The sequence below is a fragment of the Pelobates fuscus genome, chromosome 11 (assembly GCF_036172605.1).
Source record: "Pelobates fuscus isolate aPelFus1 chromosome 11, aPelFus1.pri, whole genome shotgun sequence".
NCBI classification, from domain to species: Eukaryota; Metazoa; Chordata; class Amphibia; order Anura; family Pelobatidae; genus Pelobates; species Pelobates fuscus.
The window spans coordinates 113,448,915-113,471,787 of record NC_086327.1 but is presented as its reverse complement, the minus strand read 5'-3'; the positions used below and the strand labels follow the sequence as shown (position 1 = coordinate 113,471,787).

Sequence of the window (22,873 nt, the reverse complement as noted above, 5' to 3'; positions counted from 1 at the left end):
ATTAATTGCTCGCGGAGGGTTAAAGAAGCAAGGTTATTGCCTTCATCTGGATCCACCATAAATAGAACATTCTGATAAAGTTTGAGATATGTGAATTTACAGCTTTTTTATAAACCAGTAAACTTTTATCTGTTCGTGTGCTTTGTTCGTGTATGTGAAATAACAGTTTTTATCACTCCATGTACATGGGGACCTTGATAATAAGTGAGAGGCCAGGAATTCCTTGAGTGCGGCTGTTTCGCTTTCCGTGGTCTGAATTCCATCTACCAGCACATACACATTATATAGTACGGGTACCTTACAGTATCAGCGCTGGGCCTTGAACTGCAAGATGTGTCACGTGTGACTCTTAATATTGAACTCTTTCCTTCCTAACTCTGTGTATACATGGCAGCAATTCCATCTCAAGACATATTGAAGCTTGGTTTTACTTTAATAATGCAAATATAATAATTAAAAAAAAACCTTTACTTTTTATGCACCCAGCAGTCAAGCAAAACAGTACTTTAAAATAACTACAATTGTCTTTCTGCCGTATAAATTTATGTTTTTTTAAAAATAAAATGTTACAAATTGCAATGTTTACTTTGTAGGGTTAAGTACACCTTTTTTGGCTGTGATACTGAGGCTCTTATGTGGCACAGACAGAGGAAGCCCCGTAGGAAAGCATTGATTTAACCATTGTTGAATTAATTTGATTCATTGGACCATCGCAGAGGAGGTCATGTCTCTTCCGTGACGTTGAAATAGGTGGAGAGGTAAACTTTTATTTTCTTTCATTTTAATGACAAACAGGAGAAACGGGGACCTGTATTTTAGTAGGGTCCGGGATACTAAAGCGTTAAAGAAACACAAGATGAAAAAGCAAAAAAATAACAAACCAAAAATGCCGTACTTGTAACACAATCAATTATTAAAATGAGTCTAAAATGCAATGTTAAAGGTGAAGTATAAAAGTAGAGCTTAGATGTCAGATCACCAACTTCAATATTGCTAAAGGTCTGGAAAAGAATCGATCACAATATATTGATCCATTAGTGGACATGCCAGCGAGGGTTATAGCAGGTTAGAGAGGTATGAGAGAAAACATATAAATCACCAAAGTAACTAGAATATCGGCATACATCGACTCTCTCTGACTCATTTTAGCTGGTAATATACATCATCTCCCTGTGGTTCTGGAAACTGATGACAGATAGTGGTTGTTAAACAGTTATTGAATGTCAAATAAGATTTAATCTAAAGGTCTTCGTGACAACTGATAGTGATGATTCCTGGTGCTTTAATCATTTGACATAAGCTGTGATTTTTATAGCATGATGTGGTGAACAGATATGGCAGTCTGCCATTACTGAGTAAGACTGAATTAGCCGCTGTTTGAGTGATGGTATAGTGCGCCTTCACCGTTAACTGATTGATGTGCGGCGTCAGTCTATGTTGTCTGCAATCCATGAATCACGCTCACATATATGTATATATACTGATTTGGTTGAATTCTGTTTGAATACACAAATAAAGAGGCATTTTACTGCCCTCTTCACCTCCCCCCACACTCCTCACGTTTTTTTCACCCATGATTGTCCGGCTCTCGCATAGATATCAGCGCATTGCACAATCGTGACTCCCATACCGGCAAGACACCCAAAAAAGGCTGGATATACCTTTAAACGAGCGATCTAAGCACCATGATCAAGATAGCTTGCTGTAGTGGTTATAGTACTAGGAGTATCCCCCAATGTAAGTTATCAAACTTTCTAGTTTGATTTAGTTCCTAATGGAGCAAATGTATTGATCTGCTTATGTGATCTTTACATATAAATTGCAGCCGGCTGCACAGAAACCCCTAACATGTTTTTAAGTCTAGATTTGATTGACAGTGGTTACATAGGCTATTATTCTTTAGGAATGTGCACAGTACTTTTAGTACATATTTAACATTTCCAGGAAGAAATTCTTACTTGTTTTGCATTAATTACGTAAGGAGTTCAGATTCCACAGGTGTCTCCATTTTATAGGCTCATAAAGGACCTCATGTGTGACTAACGTGAACTAGAATCACATTGACTGTTATTCAACAAATGTTTGCATTTTTATATGTTGATAAGAAACTTTATAATTAAAGTAAAACCTAACACTTCCATAGCTTCATGCAATAAAAATCACAATGACAAGTTCGTTCTGACAGGGTTATTTACTAAATTGAGAATTCAAGGTGAATTTCAAATTTAAGGTGAAAATAGCCGAAACAGGAAAAATTCTCTAAATCGGCTATGCTTTCAGTTCAGCTACTCTAGCCTTACATTTTAAATTCACTTTGCCTTCCAACTTTAGTAAATAATCCAGTAAATGTTGAGCTTCAGTAGCTCAGCAGGTTAAACACATGTTTTAGTACCTGTTCATATTTCTGCAGTAAAGGAACCCTGTACTTACTATAACAACTTCATCTAATTGAAGTCATTATAGTACCTGCAGTAGTTTCCCCCTACTTAGAGGCCCCAAATTACTTTTTTTTAGTATTTCAGTTGTTAGTAGGCTTAGGAAACGTGGCTTCAAGCCACGCCTCCAAGCCCTCTGGATAGGAGAGTCGAGATTTTTACTTCCTGGTTCTCACATCCAGGCATACAGTGATGTCACGTGTGCATGCACTGTGCTGTCACAGTCTGTTATAGAGAAACATTGCATGCAAATAGGGACACTTGTGGGTATGTTACACAGGGTTATCCACTAAAGTGAATTTCCCTGTAACGGATCCCCCATACTCCGCCTGAGTATATGCGCTGTAGTTCTTCCAAATCCCCAGTGAAGCAGTTATTATAGCTCCCAGTTCCCCAAACATCAGCCTAGACTAGATGAAGGGTAAAACGAATTTGTTTAATCAGGCCAACTGGCCCACTTATATACAAAATCAGGAGGCTGGAGAACACGCCCAGAACACTCCCACAAAATGGCTTCAATTTACAGTGTCAGCATAAATAAGCATAAATTACATAAAATAAAAACACACATAAAAATACATAATAATCCAATAGGAACCACTACAAATGTTATATCCCCAGATAGCTTGGATCTGAGCGCCCAAGTTGTCCAAATAGCGCTCAGATCCATGCAGTGTAGGGGAAACTCCACCGTGTCAAAGTTCTGACCGGCAGCACACATAGTCCTATGCCCAAAACAGTTCCAGGGCATTTGGTGCTTTTGTCGGTCAACGTTTGGGAGCTCCTGTGGCCGCAATTCGCGGTGCTCCATCTGGCTCTTAGGTAGTGTTTGTTTCCCTTAGTCTCAGGCACCTTCCCTCCAAAAACCGCTCTCCTGCCGGATTTCAAAGTCGTTCAAAACTCTGGACCAAGTTGTCCGGAAGCCGCATGGTCACTTCGTGCCGAAAGAGTCCTCATGCCAAATTTAGTTCCTAAACGATCACGGCTAAGTACCGCTGAGGACAATTTGTGGGTTTCTTCATGCGAACGTCCGCCAGGGAGATAGTGTTCGGTTCCATTCGAATGAAGGGAAAGGGTCCAACCAGGGGCACCCAGAGAAAGCTGCTAATGGAGGCCAGGGAGATTTAACTCCCGAACAGTGTCTTTGTATGTGGCCCATAGTCCTTGGGAAGGAGGCTAGCTAGCAGGCTCTTCCAGGAGTTCGTGACAAACATCCAGGGTAAGGAGCATTTGTCACATTCACATTTAATGTCAAAATGGCCAAACTAGAAACCTTTTTTAACTTAGCTAAACTTCCAGGCTGGCTACTTGGGCCTTAAATTTGAAAGTTCCATTGAATTCCCTTTAAAATCTAACTTAAGTGAATAACCATGTTAGTATCTCCTAGTAGATTTTCAGAGTTATTAAGGGCTTACTCTAAATATTGTGTATGTACCATATCACAATGAAGAACCTTACATACACGTACATAAAATGTATATTGGACCTTTTACACGTTATACATGTATGTACATTATAACCTTGTAAGAAAAGCAAACAGTAAGTTTCACAACTTCTTTAAAGGGACACTATAGTCACCAGAACAACTACAGCTTATTGAATTTGTTCTGGTGAGTAGAATCATCACCTTCAAGCTTTTTGCAGTAAACATTGTCTTTTCAGAGAAAATGCAGTGTTTACATTACAGCCTAGTGATAACTTCACTGGCCACTCCTTAGATGGCTGTTAGAGATCCTTCCTGGGTCATGGCTGCCTAAAATGCATACACACATTCAGTATCTCCTCCCTCTGCATGCAGCATTGAACTTTCCTCATAAGATTCATTGATTCAATGTATCTCTATGGGGAGATGCTGATTGGCCAGGGCTGTGTTTTAATCATGCTGGCTCTGCCCCTGATCTGCCTCTTTGTCAGTCTCAGCCAATCCTATGGGGAAGCATTGTGATTGGATCAGTCTACCACTTCTAATGATGTCAGCAGACTGCTTGTTTTTCTGAGTCTAACAGCATGCAGAGTTACAGCTTCAGGGTTGAATACAATAAGATTTTTACTATATTTATGGAGGCATGAGGGGCCCAGGGGGCTAGATGGTGGTGGTAACACTATAGGGTCAGGAATACATATTTGTGTTCCTGACCCTATAGTGATCCTTTAAGCTTTTTCATTGAATTACAAAAGCCTTGATCTGAAACATTTTCAGTGATTTAAAATCTTGCAGGAAATAAATGTTCTTTCTGATCCCAATTATAACATTAATAATTAAAGAATGGTTTAATTAAAAAGACTCCATTATGTTAACAATCGTGCGCACTTGAATCAGTTAATGTTCTCTCTGCGTTGCTACATCTCATTTCCCGATAATCTGAGAATGACGTAAAATACATATATGCCACCAGAAATACTGAATTAAAATCTTGAAATATTCATAGTTGGCACATTGCAATTTTATTCTCTCCATAAGCAATACCTGCCTCTAAGCAAAACACTAATAAATTCACAAAACAATAAAAAACAAACTTCCCTAGGGGCCTCTAGCATGTAAAAATATGGTAAACATATCCATATATATATTTAAAATCAATACTAATTAGGATGGGGCTTATTCACTAGACTTTTAGTAAATTAACTGAAATGCAGAATCTGGGTCAAATTTGCTAGTATGAGAAAAAAAAACTACATTTTTTTCACTAAAACTTGATTATTTTTAATCTTAAGTATGCAGGCTGGCTGTCACATTCCTTCATATCACTGATTAGTGTATTGATCCTTTGGTCTATGGATGACATTACATTTTTAAGGAATAATTTGCATTTCCCACAGTACGATAGCAGCTGTCACTTCTGAACGAGAAATTTTTGCACCAGATTTTGTACATGAAGTATATTTGATTTATTTACATGTATCAAAAAAGCCATACTGCTTTGTCTGTCTGTTTTTGAATGATACATAGGGGGTTATACTCTCTCCCCCTACTGGTTGTACTAAGAATAACAGTGGGTATCATGATTGTAGAAAAAATCTTCGTCTTCTTTGTCTGTTTTGGCATAACATTAGAAAAGCACTTTAAACTGTGCAATGTTCAAACACTGATAAGCATCGTGAGAGTTACAATGCAACAACAGATACAGAATGAATCTTTGTTACTATTATTCAACGGCAGTAGTTAAGGGTATTATATTAAAATACTTAAAATTATTTTTTTCAGCGCTGTAAACATAGGTTGGTTCAACTTACCCCAAATTAATCAAATTGTACTAAAACTTCAAAGGATGCATCCTGTGTGTTCTTTCAAACAAATATCGGATCCTCATTTATTACTGTTATATTTTATATATAATGCAATGTAAGACTTTACATTAGAAATGTAATTATAGATTTCACAGAAAGCCAAAATATATAATAATTATCATAATAATGCCAAAATATTTAACTAGAAGACGTCAATTTAGCTTGCTTTGAGTTCTAGTAGAACCTGGGTTCTAGATGGTATTATCGCCCAACTCAATGGCACTCACTTTATTATTATTATTTTATTATTTATATAGCGCCGGCAAATTCCGTAGTGGTGTACAACAACCAGGTCAACCTGGGAAGGATGAAAAGTTGATTTGAAGTTCTCTATTCGTATTAAACTGAAAATAGAGGGAGTAATTATGCATTTATTATACTTTGAGCAATATTGTATCAGTGCCAAGGTGTTACCGCTTAAGTACAAAATATGAAAGAAAATAGAAGCATTCTGAAGAAGCCAAGTAATCACATATTTAGCAGAACCACATTTATTTGCTTTTTTTATCTCGGTAAATGCCGCACAAATTATCTAAAGCAGCTCCCGATTCTCCCCAATTGTTATTAAAGCATTTTGCTTAAAATTTAAGTTTGCCAAAAAGAAACACCTTTGTCTGTTTGTGGTATGTATGCCAAGAATGTTACAGCGACATCATGATGAATTGATAGTTATCAATGTAATCAAATATGTATACAATTAAGTAATTAAGTCATTTAAAATCACAGCAGAGACTGTTTATAAAATAAGAAAATTGATCTCCAACGTACAGTCCCAGCTCTTTTACATGTGTAGTAAATACATGGTGTAAAGTTGCAGTTTTTTTTGTTTTTTTCAAATGTAACATAATTAAAATCGTCAATTCCCTAATCCCTAACCCTACCCCTAACCCTACTCTGACCCGTACTCCTAATCCGAACCCTACCCCTGTCATCATTCACGTAATTTTCCCTCTCTCTCTTGTTTTGCCACTTTTCCAAAATTCGGCACTTCGGCAATTCGGTTCGGCACTTCAGTTCAGTTTGGCACTTCTGAAATTCAGCACTACGGCAATTTGGGCATTCGGAAGAATCTGAATGTCCGAATTGCCCGAAATTTGTCTGAATTCACATTCGGACTGAAAAGAATTGCACATGTCTAGTATTTATCCAAGTTTAAACATCTGTTTGGACACTGATAAAACCACCTCTTCAGGCAGAGAATTCCATATCCTTATAGTTCTTACTGTAAAAATAACCTTTTCTAAGCCTTAGACTAAATCTCCTTTCTTCCAGCCTAAATGCGTGACCTTGTGTCCTATGTATAGCCCTGTTTATGAATAGATTTCCAGATAATGGTTTGTATTGGCCCCCAATATATTTGTACTGGATATAAATGCAAATTTAACTGCTTTTTCTAAAGTGGGGGGGGGGGGGGGGGGAAGTGGGGCAGCAATCTCAGGATACTAAAGAACACTAATATTAAATAAATAAATGTATATATATTTTAATATGAGAGAGTTCCTTTAAATTAAATTGTCCAGACTGGAACAAAGGCTGCTTGACTAACCTGGTAACAGCAATGGTAGCAATGTTGACATGAGACTGTTGACCTGTAATAGAATTTGTATTTTAAATAAAGAGTTATTATGTAATAAAATGGACTGAACTTTTCCTTCCTCTCACCGCAATCCATTATCTACTGTATGTCTTTTACGCGTCTAACAATAACGATGATAAATCTATCACATGAATCTGTTTTATCATGGTGGAAAAGTACCAATTAAAAGACAAAGCTGGATAAGTATAGGTTTCTTATATAATCGTCATATTGATTTAACAAGGTGAGAAATTGTAGGTACGACCTGTTGGGTCTCCATCTGTTGTTGGATATTCTCAACCAGTCTTTGGCTTTGAATTTAATGTTGGGGAAAAAAAACAACAAAAAAACAATGATAATACCTTTTTTTTAATAGTGGTCTAGAATTAAGTGTCCGGAAGTTATATATAGTCATAGAAAATGGGAATCATATAAAATGCTCATGTTGTGCTAACGACGTGGTTAGAATATAATATGATCTATGCTGTGGCAAAACAATTACTAACAGTGCTATTTACTGAAGTGAGAACTTCAAATTTAACCCCTTAACCCCTTAAGGACACATGACGTGTGTGACATGTCATGATTCCCTTTTATTCCAGAGGTTTGGTCCTTAAGGGGTTAAGGACACATGACATGTGTTACATGTCATGATTCCCTTTTATTCCAGAAGTTTGGTCCTTAAGGGGTTAAAGGTCCACTAAGGCACACAGACCATTTCATCTAAATGATGGTGCTTTTGAAAAACATTGCAGTTTTGCAGACATTGCAATGTTTCCATTCCAGGGTTAAACACACTTCTAGTGATTTTCATGCTGACAGTCACCAAAGGCACTTATTAGTGAGAATTAAGCCAGACTCGGTTCTCAATTATATGCTGCTCCCAGAGGTTTGCTGCACATGCACTAGCCTCAAAATGCTTTCATATGGGTAAGCATTGGACTGGCTGAGATCTTCAGTCTTGATAATCTCGACCAGAGATTCGGAGTGGCCGCGGTGAAACCAGTGCGGTGAGAAAAGAAAGTTAAGTAATACTCACCTTAAGGAAAACTCACCTTTCAAAAACCTCACATCAATATGCAACTAAAGATAACTAAACCTGATTTAGAAATTCACTTGATGAATCTCTTATTAAATCTCAGTTTGAAAAGATGAATTGGGTGGAAAGTTTCTTTGAATGATATAATCCAACACAGAAGATGCAGCCCAGAGCACCATTTCAAAGTCCAGTGGTGTGTAAAAACAGTACACCATAACTGGTTTTAGTCATTGACCAAAATGTTCATTAATCAGTGCAAGCGAATGGCTTGGGATCTATGTCATAAAAAAGTTACACTATAAGGACAATGAGTGCCAAGATATAATGAGACTTGCCTAACCCCTTGTCAAAAAAAAAGAGAGAATAAATAATTATTCAAGGGTATGACATGGAAAATCGAATTGCAATATTTAGGGAAAAAACTGCTGATTTGGAAAAACTCTCCAACCTAGTTAAGTCATGGCTTTTTAAATTTATCCTACAACAGTTTCTTCTTTTTCACTAAAATAAACCCTTTGGAGACTTTGCGTGAATATAAAAGGGCTAGCTACAATAATATATGTAAAAACGTAAACTTTTTTCACTAAATAATGATCAGTGGTAACTTTCCAACATTCTAAAGTTACACTAGTTATCAAACACACCCATAAATGTTAAGGTTTAATGTGTATTACTAAAAAGTGTGCAGTCCAAAGTCCATTGCACACATGTTTTGTGCCACTGAGTGTGCACGGGCATCCTTAAACCCACTATAAAAGCACAGTGTAATGTAACCTAAAACTTTGCACATTTTGATTTATTCAGTTACTAGTTAAATTTGCCTGGCACTATGGGACTTAATCCTAAATAAGGACAAAAACTGTATCTTAGGCAAACATAGCTATTATGGTAGGAAATCCCCAACAATGTAATATTTCCAGCTTTTATAACCTGTCATTTGTAATTCCCTTGTCAGTTCTCCAGAATTCCTGATTTAGCGAATAAACACCAATATATTGACTAATACGTCTGCATGAAAGCTGTAACTGGATATAAGTATTATAATTAAAATATTTAAGTAGCAAGAGGCTACTATTACCTGCATGAACCATAAATAAGTGTGTTCTCATATTAACCTCAAGGGGGCAATAGTGTTCTTTAAAAAATAATTATATGTACAATATTTTCAGTGTATTTGTGGAGTTATTCAAAGTAATTCCACCATTTTTATATTGTCACATTGTAAATGTTGAACAAAACAATCTATATATATATATATTTGTATATATGTTTATACTGTAGTATACGAATAGTACAAACAACAGGTTGTGCCAATATAAAAAAGACTAATAAAGGAAATTGCTGAATAAAAAAGGGAACAAAGAGTATATACTATAGAACTTAAGAAACCAAAATAAAATAAAATGCCATAAAAAATAAGGAATAATAAAAAGTCTAGAAATGGTATTGTTTTTTTGTTTTTTGTTTTCTATTGTACTTTATTTCATTTTATACATTCTATAGTATCTACTTTTTGTTCCCTATTTTATGTATGCAACCTGTTGTTTGCACTGTTTGTTTACTTCTTGTTGTGGCTTAGAGGGGTCCATTCATTATTATTGAATGTGCTTGTCTTCCCATAAGCATTCTACTCCTAAATTATACTCTCCATTTAACCGCTTCATGCAAATGACTTGTCAGGTATGCCATTATATAGCATGACTGTTTAGTAGTAAGCACCCAAACAGGCACATTACAATTACCTTATTAAATAGCTGCTTTTTACATTCCCATTTTATTTTTTTATGGTATGTCAGTTTTGGCGTACTGCCTGGGAATAACATGACTCATGTCCTCATTGATTTTACCATGTAGCCTCTGTACATGCAAACAGGATATAAAGTGACAATCTTATCCTTCGTCAAAATGGGGTTAATAGCCTGAATTTTCAATACTCTCTTTCTGGCACCTATACGGTTAATGCACTGTAAATCTGAGCTGTGACCGAGAAATCTTTTACAAGTCTGGCACTCAAGCACTGAGGTCTAAATAAATAATCAATAAATAATGTGTTTTTTATCGTTGCATTACTCAAAAACAATTACTCAACTTTAAACTGGCCTATCTTCATTATTGCACACACACATATATGTAAACATAGATGTTATTTTTTTTTTACAAATTATGCTAGCTATTGGAAATATTTACGATTGTATCAGAATTTATATAAAATTAAAGGGTAAGACATTCTGGTGAAATAACTTTGTGTTTTGTGTTTGCTTGTTTTTGTTTCCTGCTCCTGGCACTTACTCCTGTTCCCACGCTGTTTTGTGTTCTGTGTCATCTGTAAGTTCATTGTTGAATAGCGTCCTGTAAGCAAATACACACATACCTACATACAAGAATAACAGTACAGCCAGTAAGAAGTGCGGTGTGTTTACTAAACTCTTGGTGTCATATTGTTGATAGATATCATTGAATTGATATTTGGTAATAAAGTATCCATTTTCCCATAGCAATTCAAGTAGTCTTTATTATTTTTATTATTATTATTATCTGCATTTATATAGCGCCAACTTATTCCACAGCGCTTTACAATATTATAAAAGGGGGAAATTTAACAATAAATCAGACAATTACAAAATGTTACAGGAACAATAGGCTGATGAGGACCCTGCTCAAACGAGCTTGCAGTCTATAGCAGCGTTTTCCAAACCAGTCCTCAAGACCCACCAACAGTCCAGGTTTTGTTAGTATCTCCATTGGAATAAAACAGGGAAATACATAAATCCTGGACTGTTGGTGGGCCATGAGGACTGGTTTGGCAACTACTGGTGTATAGTATTGAATTGAGGTATTACTTTTCCGATGAATCTCAGTCACCCTTTAGACTTTGCAGACACACGGTTAATAGAACCTGCTGATTGTTACCTGTGTAATTACATGTCTGCTTTCATGTGGAATTAGAAGCACTGTGTGAATTTCAGGTGATGATTACAGTCATAAAACTAAAGTGCTGGACAGATAGGTGTGTCGCTCACTCAGGGACGGGCTGGCTTGTGTCAGAGGACTGGAAAATGAATCACTTGATTCCCCCATGGGAAGTGACACGTCGGTTTCACAAGCTGCTGTCAGCAATCCTGTCCCACAAAATGAATGCAATTGTAAAGTAAAATTTGAATCTCATTCCCTTGTTTTCCAATAGGTTCTGCAGCAGCTGGGTTTATATCCAACCCATACAGTGTGTATCTATCTATCTATCTACCTAATCATTTGAGAGCATATTCACCTGTACGACATTTCTGCCCAGCCGCCAAAACTCGCATGAGCACTCCAGAGGATCATGGGAAAAGAAGTGCTGCGAAGTGAAATACATTATATACAAATCTTCACATCATTATTCAAACCAATAAGTGTTTCGGTAGTGTCTGAGAGAAATTATGTTACTATAATCTATATGTTATTATCATTAGTTATAAAGCGCCAACAAATTGCGCAGTGCTGGGTGGACTATCTAGTGAGCTACCTTTATCTTTATCAAAACTTCTTGGTTCCAAAAGGGCAATGACATGACAGATAAAAAGATAGATAAATGATATGATCAGTTTATAATCTGTGTTAATATAACCTACTTATTAGATCAAATCAACAATCTAAAATATAACCTACATATTACACAAAATCTATGAGTCTATAACCTATTAATTACCTACATATTAGATTATTTGACCAATTAATCTATAATATATATATTTATTTTTATCTCTCATTCGCAGTAATAATACCCCACCCCATGCTGTCTTCCCCCCTATACTGCCCTGAGTGTCCCCTGTCCTGCCATGTGCCCCCCCTGCCTTGTCCTGTGCCCCCCCCTGTTCTGCCCTGTGTGCCCCCCCTCCTTACATGTGGCCCCACTGCCTTGCCCTGTGTCCCCCTGTCCTGAGTGCCCCCCCCAATGTGCCACCCCATTCCTGTAATAAACCTTACGATCCTGCCCTGTGGTCCCCACTGTCCTGTGCCCCCTCCCTATGCCCCCACTGTCCTGTGCCCCCCACTGTCCTGTGCTCCCCCTCCTGCCCTGTGTCCCCCAACCTCTCTCTCTATTGTTACATTGTATCCCTCTCTATATATTGTTACATTGTATCCCTCTATATATATATATATTGTTACACTGTATCCCTCTCTCTCTCTCTCTCTCTCTCTCTCTCTCTGTATTGTTACACTGTATCCCTCTCTCTCTCACTCTCTCTCTCTCTCTCTCTCTGTATTGTTACAATGTATCCCTCTCTCTATATGGTTACATTGTATCCCTCTCTATATATTGTTACACTGTATCCCTCTCTATATTGTTACAATGTATCTTTCTCTCTATATTGTTACAATGTATCCCTCTCTCTATATTGTTACAATGTATCCCTCTCTCTATATATATATATATTGTTACACTGTATCCCTCTATATATATATATATATATATATATATATATATTGTTACACTGTATCCCTCTCTCTCTCTCTCTCTCTCTCTCTCTATTGTTACAATGTATCCCTATATATATATATATATATATTGTTACACTGAATCCCTCTATATATTGTTACAATGTATCTCTCTCTCTCTCTTTCTCTCTCTCTCTCTCTATTGTTACAATGTATCCCTCTATATATATATATATATATATTGTTACACTGTATCCCTCTCTCTCTCTCTCTCTATCTCTGTATTGTTACACTGTATCCCTCTCTCTCTCTCTCTGTATTGTTACACTGTATCCCTCTCTCTCTCTCTATCTCTGTATTGTTACACTGTATCTCTCTCTCTCTCTCTCTCTCTCTCTCTCTGTATTGTTACAATGTATCCCTCTCTGTATTGTTACATTGTATCCCTCTCTATATATTGTTACACTGTATCCCTCTCTCTATATTGTTACAATGTATCCCTCTATATATATAGTTACACTGTATCCCTCTCTCTCTCTGTATTGTTACAATGTATCCCTCTCTATATGGTTACATTGTATCCCTCTATATTGTTACACTGTATCCCCCTCTATATTGTTACAATGTATCTCTCTCTATTGTTACCTTGTACCCTCTCTATATATATTGTTACACTGTATTCCTCTCTCTGTATTGTTACAATGTATCCCTCTCTATATGGTTACAATGTATCTCTCTCTCTCTCTCTCTCTCTCTCTCTATATATTGTTACACTGTATCCCTCTATAATACAGTGTAGAGTCTATATATATTAGAGTCTATATATATATATATATATATATATATATATATATATATATATATATATATATATATATATATATATATATATATTGTTACAATGTGTCTTTGCCGCAGAAGGTGAGTTAGATAAATACCCTGGGGCACAAGGAAAAAAAAGAAACTTGCAAAAAAAAAAAAAGGTGAAGTAGCTGCTGTGTCTCTATTTACATTAATGGGACAGAGCAGTTACTGTTTACCATGTGAGATTATTTTTGCAGAAGAAGCTGGAGGAGGAGTTTTCCCATGCTTTTTTTTATTATTTTTTCTCTCTCCCCCTCCCTCCTGTGTGATGGGCTGGGCTGGGAGCCGGCTGCCTGAGCTCTGTGCAGAAAGCCAGCAGCACTTTGGCACGTGCTCCCGGGTGATACAAAGTACAGACAGGAGCAGGGGGGGAAGGGGGGGAGGAGGAGCGCGGTGAGCGCGCACAGGCCGCCCAGCAGCAGCAGCACAGGCAGAGGCACGCGCATAGCTGCACATTGAGAACTCTAACCCCCGGCTGCCTTTGATTGACAGGTCGCTGCGGCGCCAGCCAATGAGAGGGCGGCAGCAGCCTAGGCGGCACGCCATTGGCTGCCCGAATGCCAGTCGGAGATTCTTCGCGTGCCGGTCGGCTGCCTGTGCGGCAGTAGGTTTCCCTCTGCAAACAGCTGGCGGGACAGGGCTCCCCCACGTGGTGTGCACCGCTTACAGCCCCGGGGGGACCTGACCCCCCCAACCTCCCCCCAGTCTGATAATGGGGTGACCTGACCCCCCCAACCTCCCCCAGTCTGATAGTGGTGTGACCTGACCCCCCCCCAACCTCCCCCCAGTCTGATAATGGGGGACCTGATCCCCCCCAACCTCCCCCAGTCTGATAGTGGTGTGACCTGACTCCCCCCAGTCTGATAATGGGGAACCTGATCCCCCCCAACCTCCCCCAGTCTGATAATGGGGTGACCTGACCCCCCCAACCTCCCCCAGTCTGATAATGGGGTGTCCTAACCCCCAAAGACAAACCCAGGCTGATAGTGGGGTGACCTAATCCCCCCCCCCCTTTCAGTCTGATAGTGACTTGACCCCCAAGCCCCCATTCTGATAGTGGGGTGACCTAACTCCCAAAGACACATCCAGGCTGATAGTGGGGTGACCTAACCCCCCCCCCAGTCTGATAGTGGCGTGACCTGACCCACAAACTTCTTCCCAGTCTGATAGTGGGGTGACCTGACCCCCCAAACAACCCTCAGTCTGATAGTGGGGTGACCTGACCCCCCAAACAAACCTCAGTCTGATAGTAGGTTGACGACCCCCAAATCCCTCCAGTCTGATAATGGTGTGACCTGACCTCGCCTCCCTCCAGTCTGATAGTGGAGTGACCTGACCACCCTCAACCTCATCCCAGTCTGAAAGTGGGACTATCCTAGAACCCTGCTCCCCACCTGATAAAAGGGGCTCCAGAATAGCCCCCAAACTGTTATGGGGACTCCCCCCCCCCAAAAAAAAAACCTTCTGTCAGTCTGCTAAAGAGATGACCCAGGATCTCCTGTCCCCTCAGTCTGTTAGAGGGTCTACTCAGGGCCTATTGCCCCAAACTATAATCAGGGCTTCTCATTGAACCCCTGCTCTGCTGGCAATAAATCTGTCTGCAGGGAAACAGTAACAGTGTACAAGCGCTACGGAATCTGTTGGCGCTATCTATATATATATATATATATATATATGTCAATAATAATAATACTGTAGATGTGGTTAGGAGCTATCAAACAATGGGTAATTTGGGGAAGTGACAAGTTAAGGCATTGTATTGTCAAGGTTCGTTATTTCACCTAAAATTTTGCCATTTGGGTTTCAATTCACTACAATTTGAACCTTGCCTTTGGGATCAGCCCATATCTGTAGACACTGCATATAGCTCTCCAACAATATAACACTTATAATTGAAGAAAACGGGGATTTATTGTCACATGTAACCTGCCTCATTGTCAAAGCACTTCGATTTTGGTAGGTCTTAACCTAATTTAATTATGCAGTATGGCGATTAATCCCCTATAAAGAAATATTATTTCAGGACAGCCTGGGTCTATGCAGATTAACCTCCTATGTAAGTACTTAAATTAGGGTTGGGCCTGCCAAAACTGGGGTACTTTGACACACTTACAGGCTAAGCATTTAATACCGTGATCAAATATCAATTTTTCATCATGGATAAGTATTTTAATATAGATGAGAAAGACTTGCTTATTTGATATGTTTGTGTTAATATAACGTTTAATATTTTTTTTTTTTGGCAATTTTAACGGCAAGTAATATATATACTAGCTCTGATGTAAAAGTCTGTCTATATATATTTTATGCCTCTTTATCTATAGTCATATAGATAAAGATAACTATAGATTTAGAGTATATGTATCTATATGTATATATATATACATATAGATACATATACTCTAAATCTATAGTTATCTAAATGTAGATCTTACCTCCAATTACTGGAAGAGCCTGGGGCAAAGATTAACTTGAACAATTCTTTTTTTGTTTTTTGTTTTTTCTTTTTTTAAGGAGGTCTCTTATGACAATTAAATCAATGAAATATACATGCAATAAAAAATGACTGGATGCTATTGGATATTTACACATGTACTATGCATAAACATATGATAAATACCATACTAAATACTCTCTGCATTACCCCAGCCAGTCCAGCATATATGTAACTTAGACCAGCTTCCCTTTGACATATACAAGATTTTTAAAGTGGGAATAGTGAACATATATATATACAATAGTTTCAGTAGTTAGACTAGTGTGTACACACCTAACTCAACAAATAGAAAAGTTAAAATGAATTGTATTCCTGCGAAATATATGTACAAAACATTTTCTATGGAAAATATAATGCGCAGTCTTGGAACGATAGGTGTTGTTGTTAAGACCCCCTCAGGCAAAGATTGGAAACTGGCTGATTTTAAGATTAATAGATTACTAGTCCAGCTATTAGGCCTCCTGTGGCTTTAAATTTCCATATTATGAGTAAATCTCAAAGTACGGTCAACCTGGTGTTACAAGATACTAATTTCATCATCTGTTATTTCACTATATACATATATATTTTTTATTATTTATATAGCGTCAACAGATTCTGTAGCGCTGTACAATGGGTGGACTTACAGACATGTAATTGTAACCAGACAACGGGACATACAGGAATAGAGAGGTGGAGGGCCCTGCTCAATGAGCTTACATTCTAGAGGGAGTGGGGTATAGTGACACAAAGGGTAAAAGTAGGGGTACAAAGTAGGGTGTTAAAAGAGTATTCACTGAGGGCTTAGTAGGTCATTTTTGACAGTTGCAGGAGAAGAGTCATGGGGGGTGGGGGATAAAAACCTACCAACCTACCATAATTGATATGCTTTCTTGAAGAAGTGAAATTTATAAATTATATGTCATCGATAAAGTAATGTTATAGACATAACAATGTCCTAAAAACTATAGAAAAAAATGTAAAAGAGAAATGTTTAAAAATATCCATTGTACAGCGCTGCGGAATTTGTTGACGCTTTACAAATGATAATTCAGAAGCTGGGAGAGATCCTTGCTCACAAGAGCTTACAATCCACAAGGGGTGTTAGTTCAGGATTTACAATTTTAGGTCAGTTGGGCACGTTTTGTATTATATATGCTGCTGCCAGTGAAAAGGTCAAATAATCTAATAATGTTAGAATAGAGTGTGGTATATTTTCTATGTTGGAAATTGTTAACTGCTTACCAACTGAAAATCAATTAATAAGGCTGCAATGGAGTTTAGGGATTACTCAAAAGACAAGAGAAGACACGAGCAGCACACTACTAAAAAATGGGTATAAATCATTGTAGCGAAACAGTGTATGTAAACTGCAAACAGATCTCAAATCAGTCAACCGTTGATTTTTTTAAATGATGGAAATATTTACTTTTTTGAATGTTTTTGTTTTGGGTTTTTTAAAGTGTCATTGTAAGGCAGTTTAAGCGAAGAAACCGTTGTATGTTTACAGTAAATAAAAGTTAAAGCATCCCTTATAACATTAGTAGTAAAAAAAAATATATATATATATATATATATGTAAAAATCCAGTTAGTTCTTGACTCGAATTTCTCCCCAAAACTGAATATATGAGCCAAAAAAAACATGGCGTGTTCAGTGTAAATATTCGCCGTTTTAACTTGTGTTCTTACATAATTGGCACTTAAAATGTGTCTATGGCATGGTTTAAAAGTGCAATGTTTTTTTTATTCACATATCACTTTTGTTTGTGTTTAAATGAGGAACTAACTGCCAAGAGTAACCCAGAGCTGATTATAGTCTACGTCAGTGCTTTGCAAAGATTGTTCTAAGATGCAAGGGGTTAAACGTGAACTTTTGGGTACTTTTCAAGTGGTTTAATACATTAGGATGAAATTAAGTCATTTCCAGTGGTAAACCCCATCAGCCTAATTTTCTACACTAGCATATGCTTTTTAGTTAACAATAGAGACAAATCACATTTTGTTTGGATTCGTTTTTATTCTTTAACTGTATCTTTGGAAGAGTGATTGCAATGTTAATGGGCTTGTACACAGAACACTGGGATATTATCTTTGGGTGCATCCTTTATAACTGGATTGACTCAGAAGTGCTCCTACATTTCGAATTAGCAGTTTTAACACTGGTGCAGTCAGGCTCAGTATTCCTGTGAGCTACACTTACTTGTAATGCACCAACATACTCTGCCACAATCTCTGCAAATCCCAGATCCTCCAGTGTCAATGTTTAACGCCAGGTTCTAACTAAAATCCACATCACTTTCCAAAAAGGAGGAGATGTTAATGCAGCTTAAGCAGCTGATCCAGGTCACCAGGTTCTATGATTAAACAGGGGCACTGTGCCCAGGTTTTTATAAAACGCTTTTTTTTAGGGGAGGGGGTTTATTCACAAAACTCCAAATTGTTGAAAATTAAAAATCCAAACGGGAATATTTAATGGGGGAAAAGAAATAGGTGATCTGGAAAAATTCTCCAATTTAGCTATATTTTAATATATTTTAGCCTTAATTTTTACAATTATGACTTTAAAAAAAAAATTCTCTACAAATCGATGTTTAGTGAATAAGCCCCACATGTGAGATTATTATTATTTTTTTAAAAGATGATATTTGAAATGGATTTTTGGTAACAGTGTATACATCAGTGAAACCCAGACAGGTTACCCTGTGGAGGCAGTGATCCTGACAGGTATGGGGCCCCCAGGCTCCCTGACCTGTGTTACCCCAAGGCTTGTGCTTTGCTCCATTGCCAGCCCCGATCCCCGGCGCCTGGTCTGAGCCAAGCGCGTGACTGGCAGCCCGCGTGTGCTGGAGGAGGGGGGGAGTGCGGGTGGAGGAGAGAGGGGGGAGAGAATAGAATGCATGGGCAGCCAATGAGAAGGCGAGGTGTGTGAGCCCCTGGCAGCCATTGGCTGGCGCGAGTGTGGGAAAGAATGTTGAGAAGGTTTCACACGAATGGGGAGCAGCAGCGCGGGCTATAAATAGGGGCAGCAGCCGGCAGCCCGGAGCAGAGAGAGGGAGACAGGCACACGGCTAGGGTGAGCGCTGAGTCCGCCCGCATCACACTGACTGAGTGCCGGTCAATCCCCCTGAATCCCCTCTACAGCGCTCAGCAAACAGGATACAACTTGGCTCTTACTCTGTGCATTCAGCCCCTAAACGGATCATGCCTGCTGACACTATGGAGAAGCCCACCGCATCCCCTATTGCAGGGGCTCCTGCCAGCTCCGCACAGACCCCAGACAAGCCTAAGAGTGCCAGTGAGCATAGAAAGGTAAATCAGCAGCTGCTACCCCTGGGATGGTGGCATTGCCCTGAGCCCCTGGGCTTTCATTGTGGCATTGCCCTGAGCCCCTGGGCTAGCATGGTGGCATTGCACTGAGCCCCTGGGCTACCATGGTGGCATTGCCCTGGGCTGACATGGTGGCATTGCCCTGAGCCCCTGGGCTGTCATGGTGGTCCTGCCCTGAGCCCCTGGGTTGGCATGGTGGCATTGCCCCTGGGCTGGCATAGTGGAATTGCCCCCGATCCCCTGGGCTGGAATAGTGGCATTACCCTGAGCCACTGGTATGGTGGCATTGCCCTGATCCCTGGATGCTCTGGCTTGGTGCTTATCCTCTGTCTTGTCTCTGTTTTACAGTCCTCCAAACCTATCATGGAGAAGCGCCGGAGAGCTCGGATCAATGAGAGCCTGGGACAGCTAAAGACTCTCATCTTGGACGCCCTCAAAAAAGATGTAAGTTCCCGGCTCAGAATGCTGCTGATACATTGTATCTCCCGAAACGTTCCTTTTCCTGCTAAACGGTTTCATCCTTCCTGGAAGTCATCGTTGTCTGTTAATGATTTATTGACAAGCCGTCACTTACAAACTGCATGTGCCCCTTCTAATCATCAATTGGAAATAACATCTGCCCCTCCTCAGATTACGTTAATATTTCTGATCTTCCTGTGAATGCCCATGAATTGATGTATGTAAGTGCCCTTTGCTCCAGCATTGATCTTGGCATATCTACTTAAAATTACATATGCTCCTGATATTGCCCCTTACCCATGCCACACCGGACTCTGTATTGGTATTAGTGCCAATGTAACTTCTGATTACATTTAGTCCATTTAAATCTCCCCTAATCTCCTTGTTCATGCTCCTTGCTTCCCTGCTGATGCTGACTGACCTGGGGCTAATGATGCCTTTTATATCTGCAGAGCTCCAGACACTCAAAGCTTGAGAAGGCTGATATCCTAGAGATGACAGTGAAACATCTGCGAAACCTGCAGCGTGTCCAAATGACAGGTATGTAACCAACACAGCATTGCTTATTCTATGCATACATCTTTATGTGGGTCATTGTAAAAAATAAATTAAAAAAATGAATATAGATTGCCCTTGCGAAAAAAGTAATGCTGTTTAATTGATAAGCTTCACAAACCTACACAGAGAATGTATAGTGTGGGCAGTTTAGTGAATTGTATTTATTATTCCAGCATTCTTTAGTTTTAATGCCACATACTATAATTCCAATTAAAGGGCTCTTACTGTATGTGACCTAAAGTTTATTTGTACATATAGTCGTTTAATGTAAGCTCATGGAGCAGGGCCCTCCACCCCTCTGTTCCTGTAAGTCCAGTTGTCTGGTTACAATTACATGTCTTTTAGTCCAGCGCAACAGAATCTGGTGGCGCTATATAAATAATAAAATAATGATAAACATATTTCTGTAACGATGTGTAATACTATACTGTTCTAAACACATTTTTTTTTTTTTAAATTCCCTATAGCTGCTCTGACAGCTGATCCATCCGTCCTTGGCAAATACAGAGCTGGGTTCAATGAGTGCATGAATGAAGTGACAAGATTCCTCTCCACATGTGAGGGCGTCAATACAGAAGTCAGGACCCGTCTTCTTGGACATCTCTCTGGCTGTTTAGGTCAAATAGTGGCCATGAACTACCAACAACCAACCTCAAACCAGCCTCTGCACGTCCAACTGCCCTCTGCACCTGGGGCTCCCACTCAAGTCCCAATTCCTTGCAAGATGAATCCATCTGAGTCAGTCTCACCTAAGGTTTTTCAGGGAGGTTTCCAATTGGTGCCAGCTACTGATGGACAATTTGCCTTCCTCATCCCTAACCCAGCCTACGCCTCCAGCCCTGGGCCTGTCATCCCACTATATGCCAACAACAATGTCACATCTAGTGGGGGACCACAAGGACAATCCCCTGTGCAAGGGATAACCACATTCACTCACAAGCTGCCTCATATGCCACAGTCCATTAGTCCTCTTGGAGGTGGCAGTGGGCCAGACTGCACAGAGTCTGTTTGGAGACCCTGGTAAAGAGTACCAGATATAAGACTGAATATTGGTTCCGTTATAGGGACTTTGCCTTAGAGACAATCTGCACAAATATATTTATTTCAAGATATGGGGATTTTTCTCTCTTCTCTTTTTTTAATTTTATTTTAATTATTAAAACCATGTACCCATTGTTTTGTAATAAAGCTCTTATTCTGAGATGGTTTTTAGTTTTGTACACTTCGTACAAAAAAAAGATGTGTAATGCCAAAGTTATTGTGTTGGTTTTTGTGTCAAAAACTTTCCAAAAACATGCAGGAGTTTTCCAAAATAAACTCTTTAAATTAAAAACAAAAATATTGTGGTTTTTTTTTATTTTGAATGTGCAATATCCTGTTTGTACGTACTTGCTCACACATTTCACTGATGTAACTTGATAACAAAGAGGTGGTTTTGGTTTTTGGTTTGTTTGTTTTTCTTTCTAATTTGTAAGGCACCAATACATTTCAACATTTTTTTAACCCCTGTCAGCCTCCTTAATATTCCCTGCTAGCTATTTAACATAGTATTTCCTTGTGATGGGGGGGGGGGGGGGAGATTTGCATGTGGCAAATCAAAAGGAAAATCACTATGCAAGTAACACTTTCAACACAAAATAGCACCACATTTATGTATATGTGCAACACTTCCATTAAAAGTATTCTGATTTATGCTACTTAATTACACAATCTGTGAGGACATGGTTTATGGTGAGAAATGCAGTGAGCAATTGCTGCAAACATGTTTGTTTTACAACTGATGGGTTTAGGCTAATTATAAATATCTGCCTTTATAATGTAGATTTATCGATCGCAATATATACAGATAGCCTCCTAGAATATTGATAGAAATATTGATATGTATTTGTCTATACTAATATATATATATATATATTTAAAGGCCACTATTGTAGCCCCATGCAAAGCACAAATTATTGCCTTGGGGGAGAGGAATGAAAAAGGAGATATCCTTTGTGATAGCAGATCATTGTCTGTCTGGTATAAAAGATCCATTACTCAATGAAAGTTAAGATCCTATAGAACAGTTCATACATGGGGATTATAGGGTTAATGTGTTTTGCCTCCATTGGCAGAGAGCAGATAGACTGACACTGCTGTAAATTCAATTGCAGGAGAAAACAAAGGGCGCATGAAAGGAGAAGAATTCAGTTTTATTTCACTGTGGATGGGATAACTCAGGAAAACACTTTTTTTTTTTTTTTTTGCCTCACATATGACTCATTGCATTTGAAGTCTTTCCAAGTGGGAAGACATCGCTGCTTGCTCAGTGCCAGATTAACACAATAACATAAGGGGCTATTGGAGCTTCAGCTCAATTCCCATGCTTTGCCAGAGGCTCAAAGTAGCTGCAATAAAAATGTTATATATGTGTGTGTGTGTGTGTACATC

At 38.8% G+C, this 22,873-nt stretch overlaps 1 protein-coding gene across 1 annotated transcript; it reads left to right on the top strand.

The window, feature by feature from the left end:
- Positions 1-19,154: 19,154 nt before the first annotated feature.
- HES4 (hes family bHLH transcription factor 4) lies at positions 19,155-21,782 on the top strand. Its single transcript, XM_063436769.1, has 4 exons — positions 19,155-19,408; positions 19,775-19,870; positions 20,338-20,425; positions 20,911-21,782. Exons 1-4 carry the CDS (start codon positions 19,301-19,303, stop codon positions 21,465-21,467), a joined length of 849 nt encoding a protein of 282 aa, XP_063292839.1. The 5' UTR covers positions 19,155-19,300; the 3' UTR covers positions 21,468-21,782.
- Positions 21,783-22,873: the final 1,091 nt, after the last annotated feature.

Bases quoted from the DNA above. Each gene is read 5' to 3' on its own strand.
- HES4 (XM_063436769.1), top strand. From the start codon at position 19,301: ATGCCTGCTGACACTATGGAGAAGCCCACCGCATCCCCTATTGCAGGG. The intron at 19,871-20,337 runs GTAAGTTCCCGG...TTATATCTGCAG, and splicing joins TGGACGCCCTCAAAAAAGAT to AGCTCCAGACACTCAAAGCT. The intron at 20,426-20,910 runs GTATGTAACCAA...AATTCCCTATAG, and splicing joins GCAGCGTGTCCAAATGACAG to CTGCTCTGACAGCTGATCCA.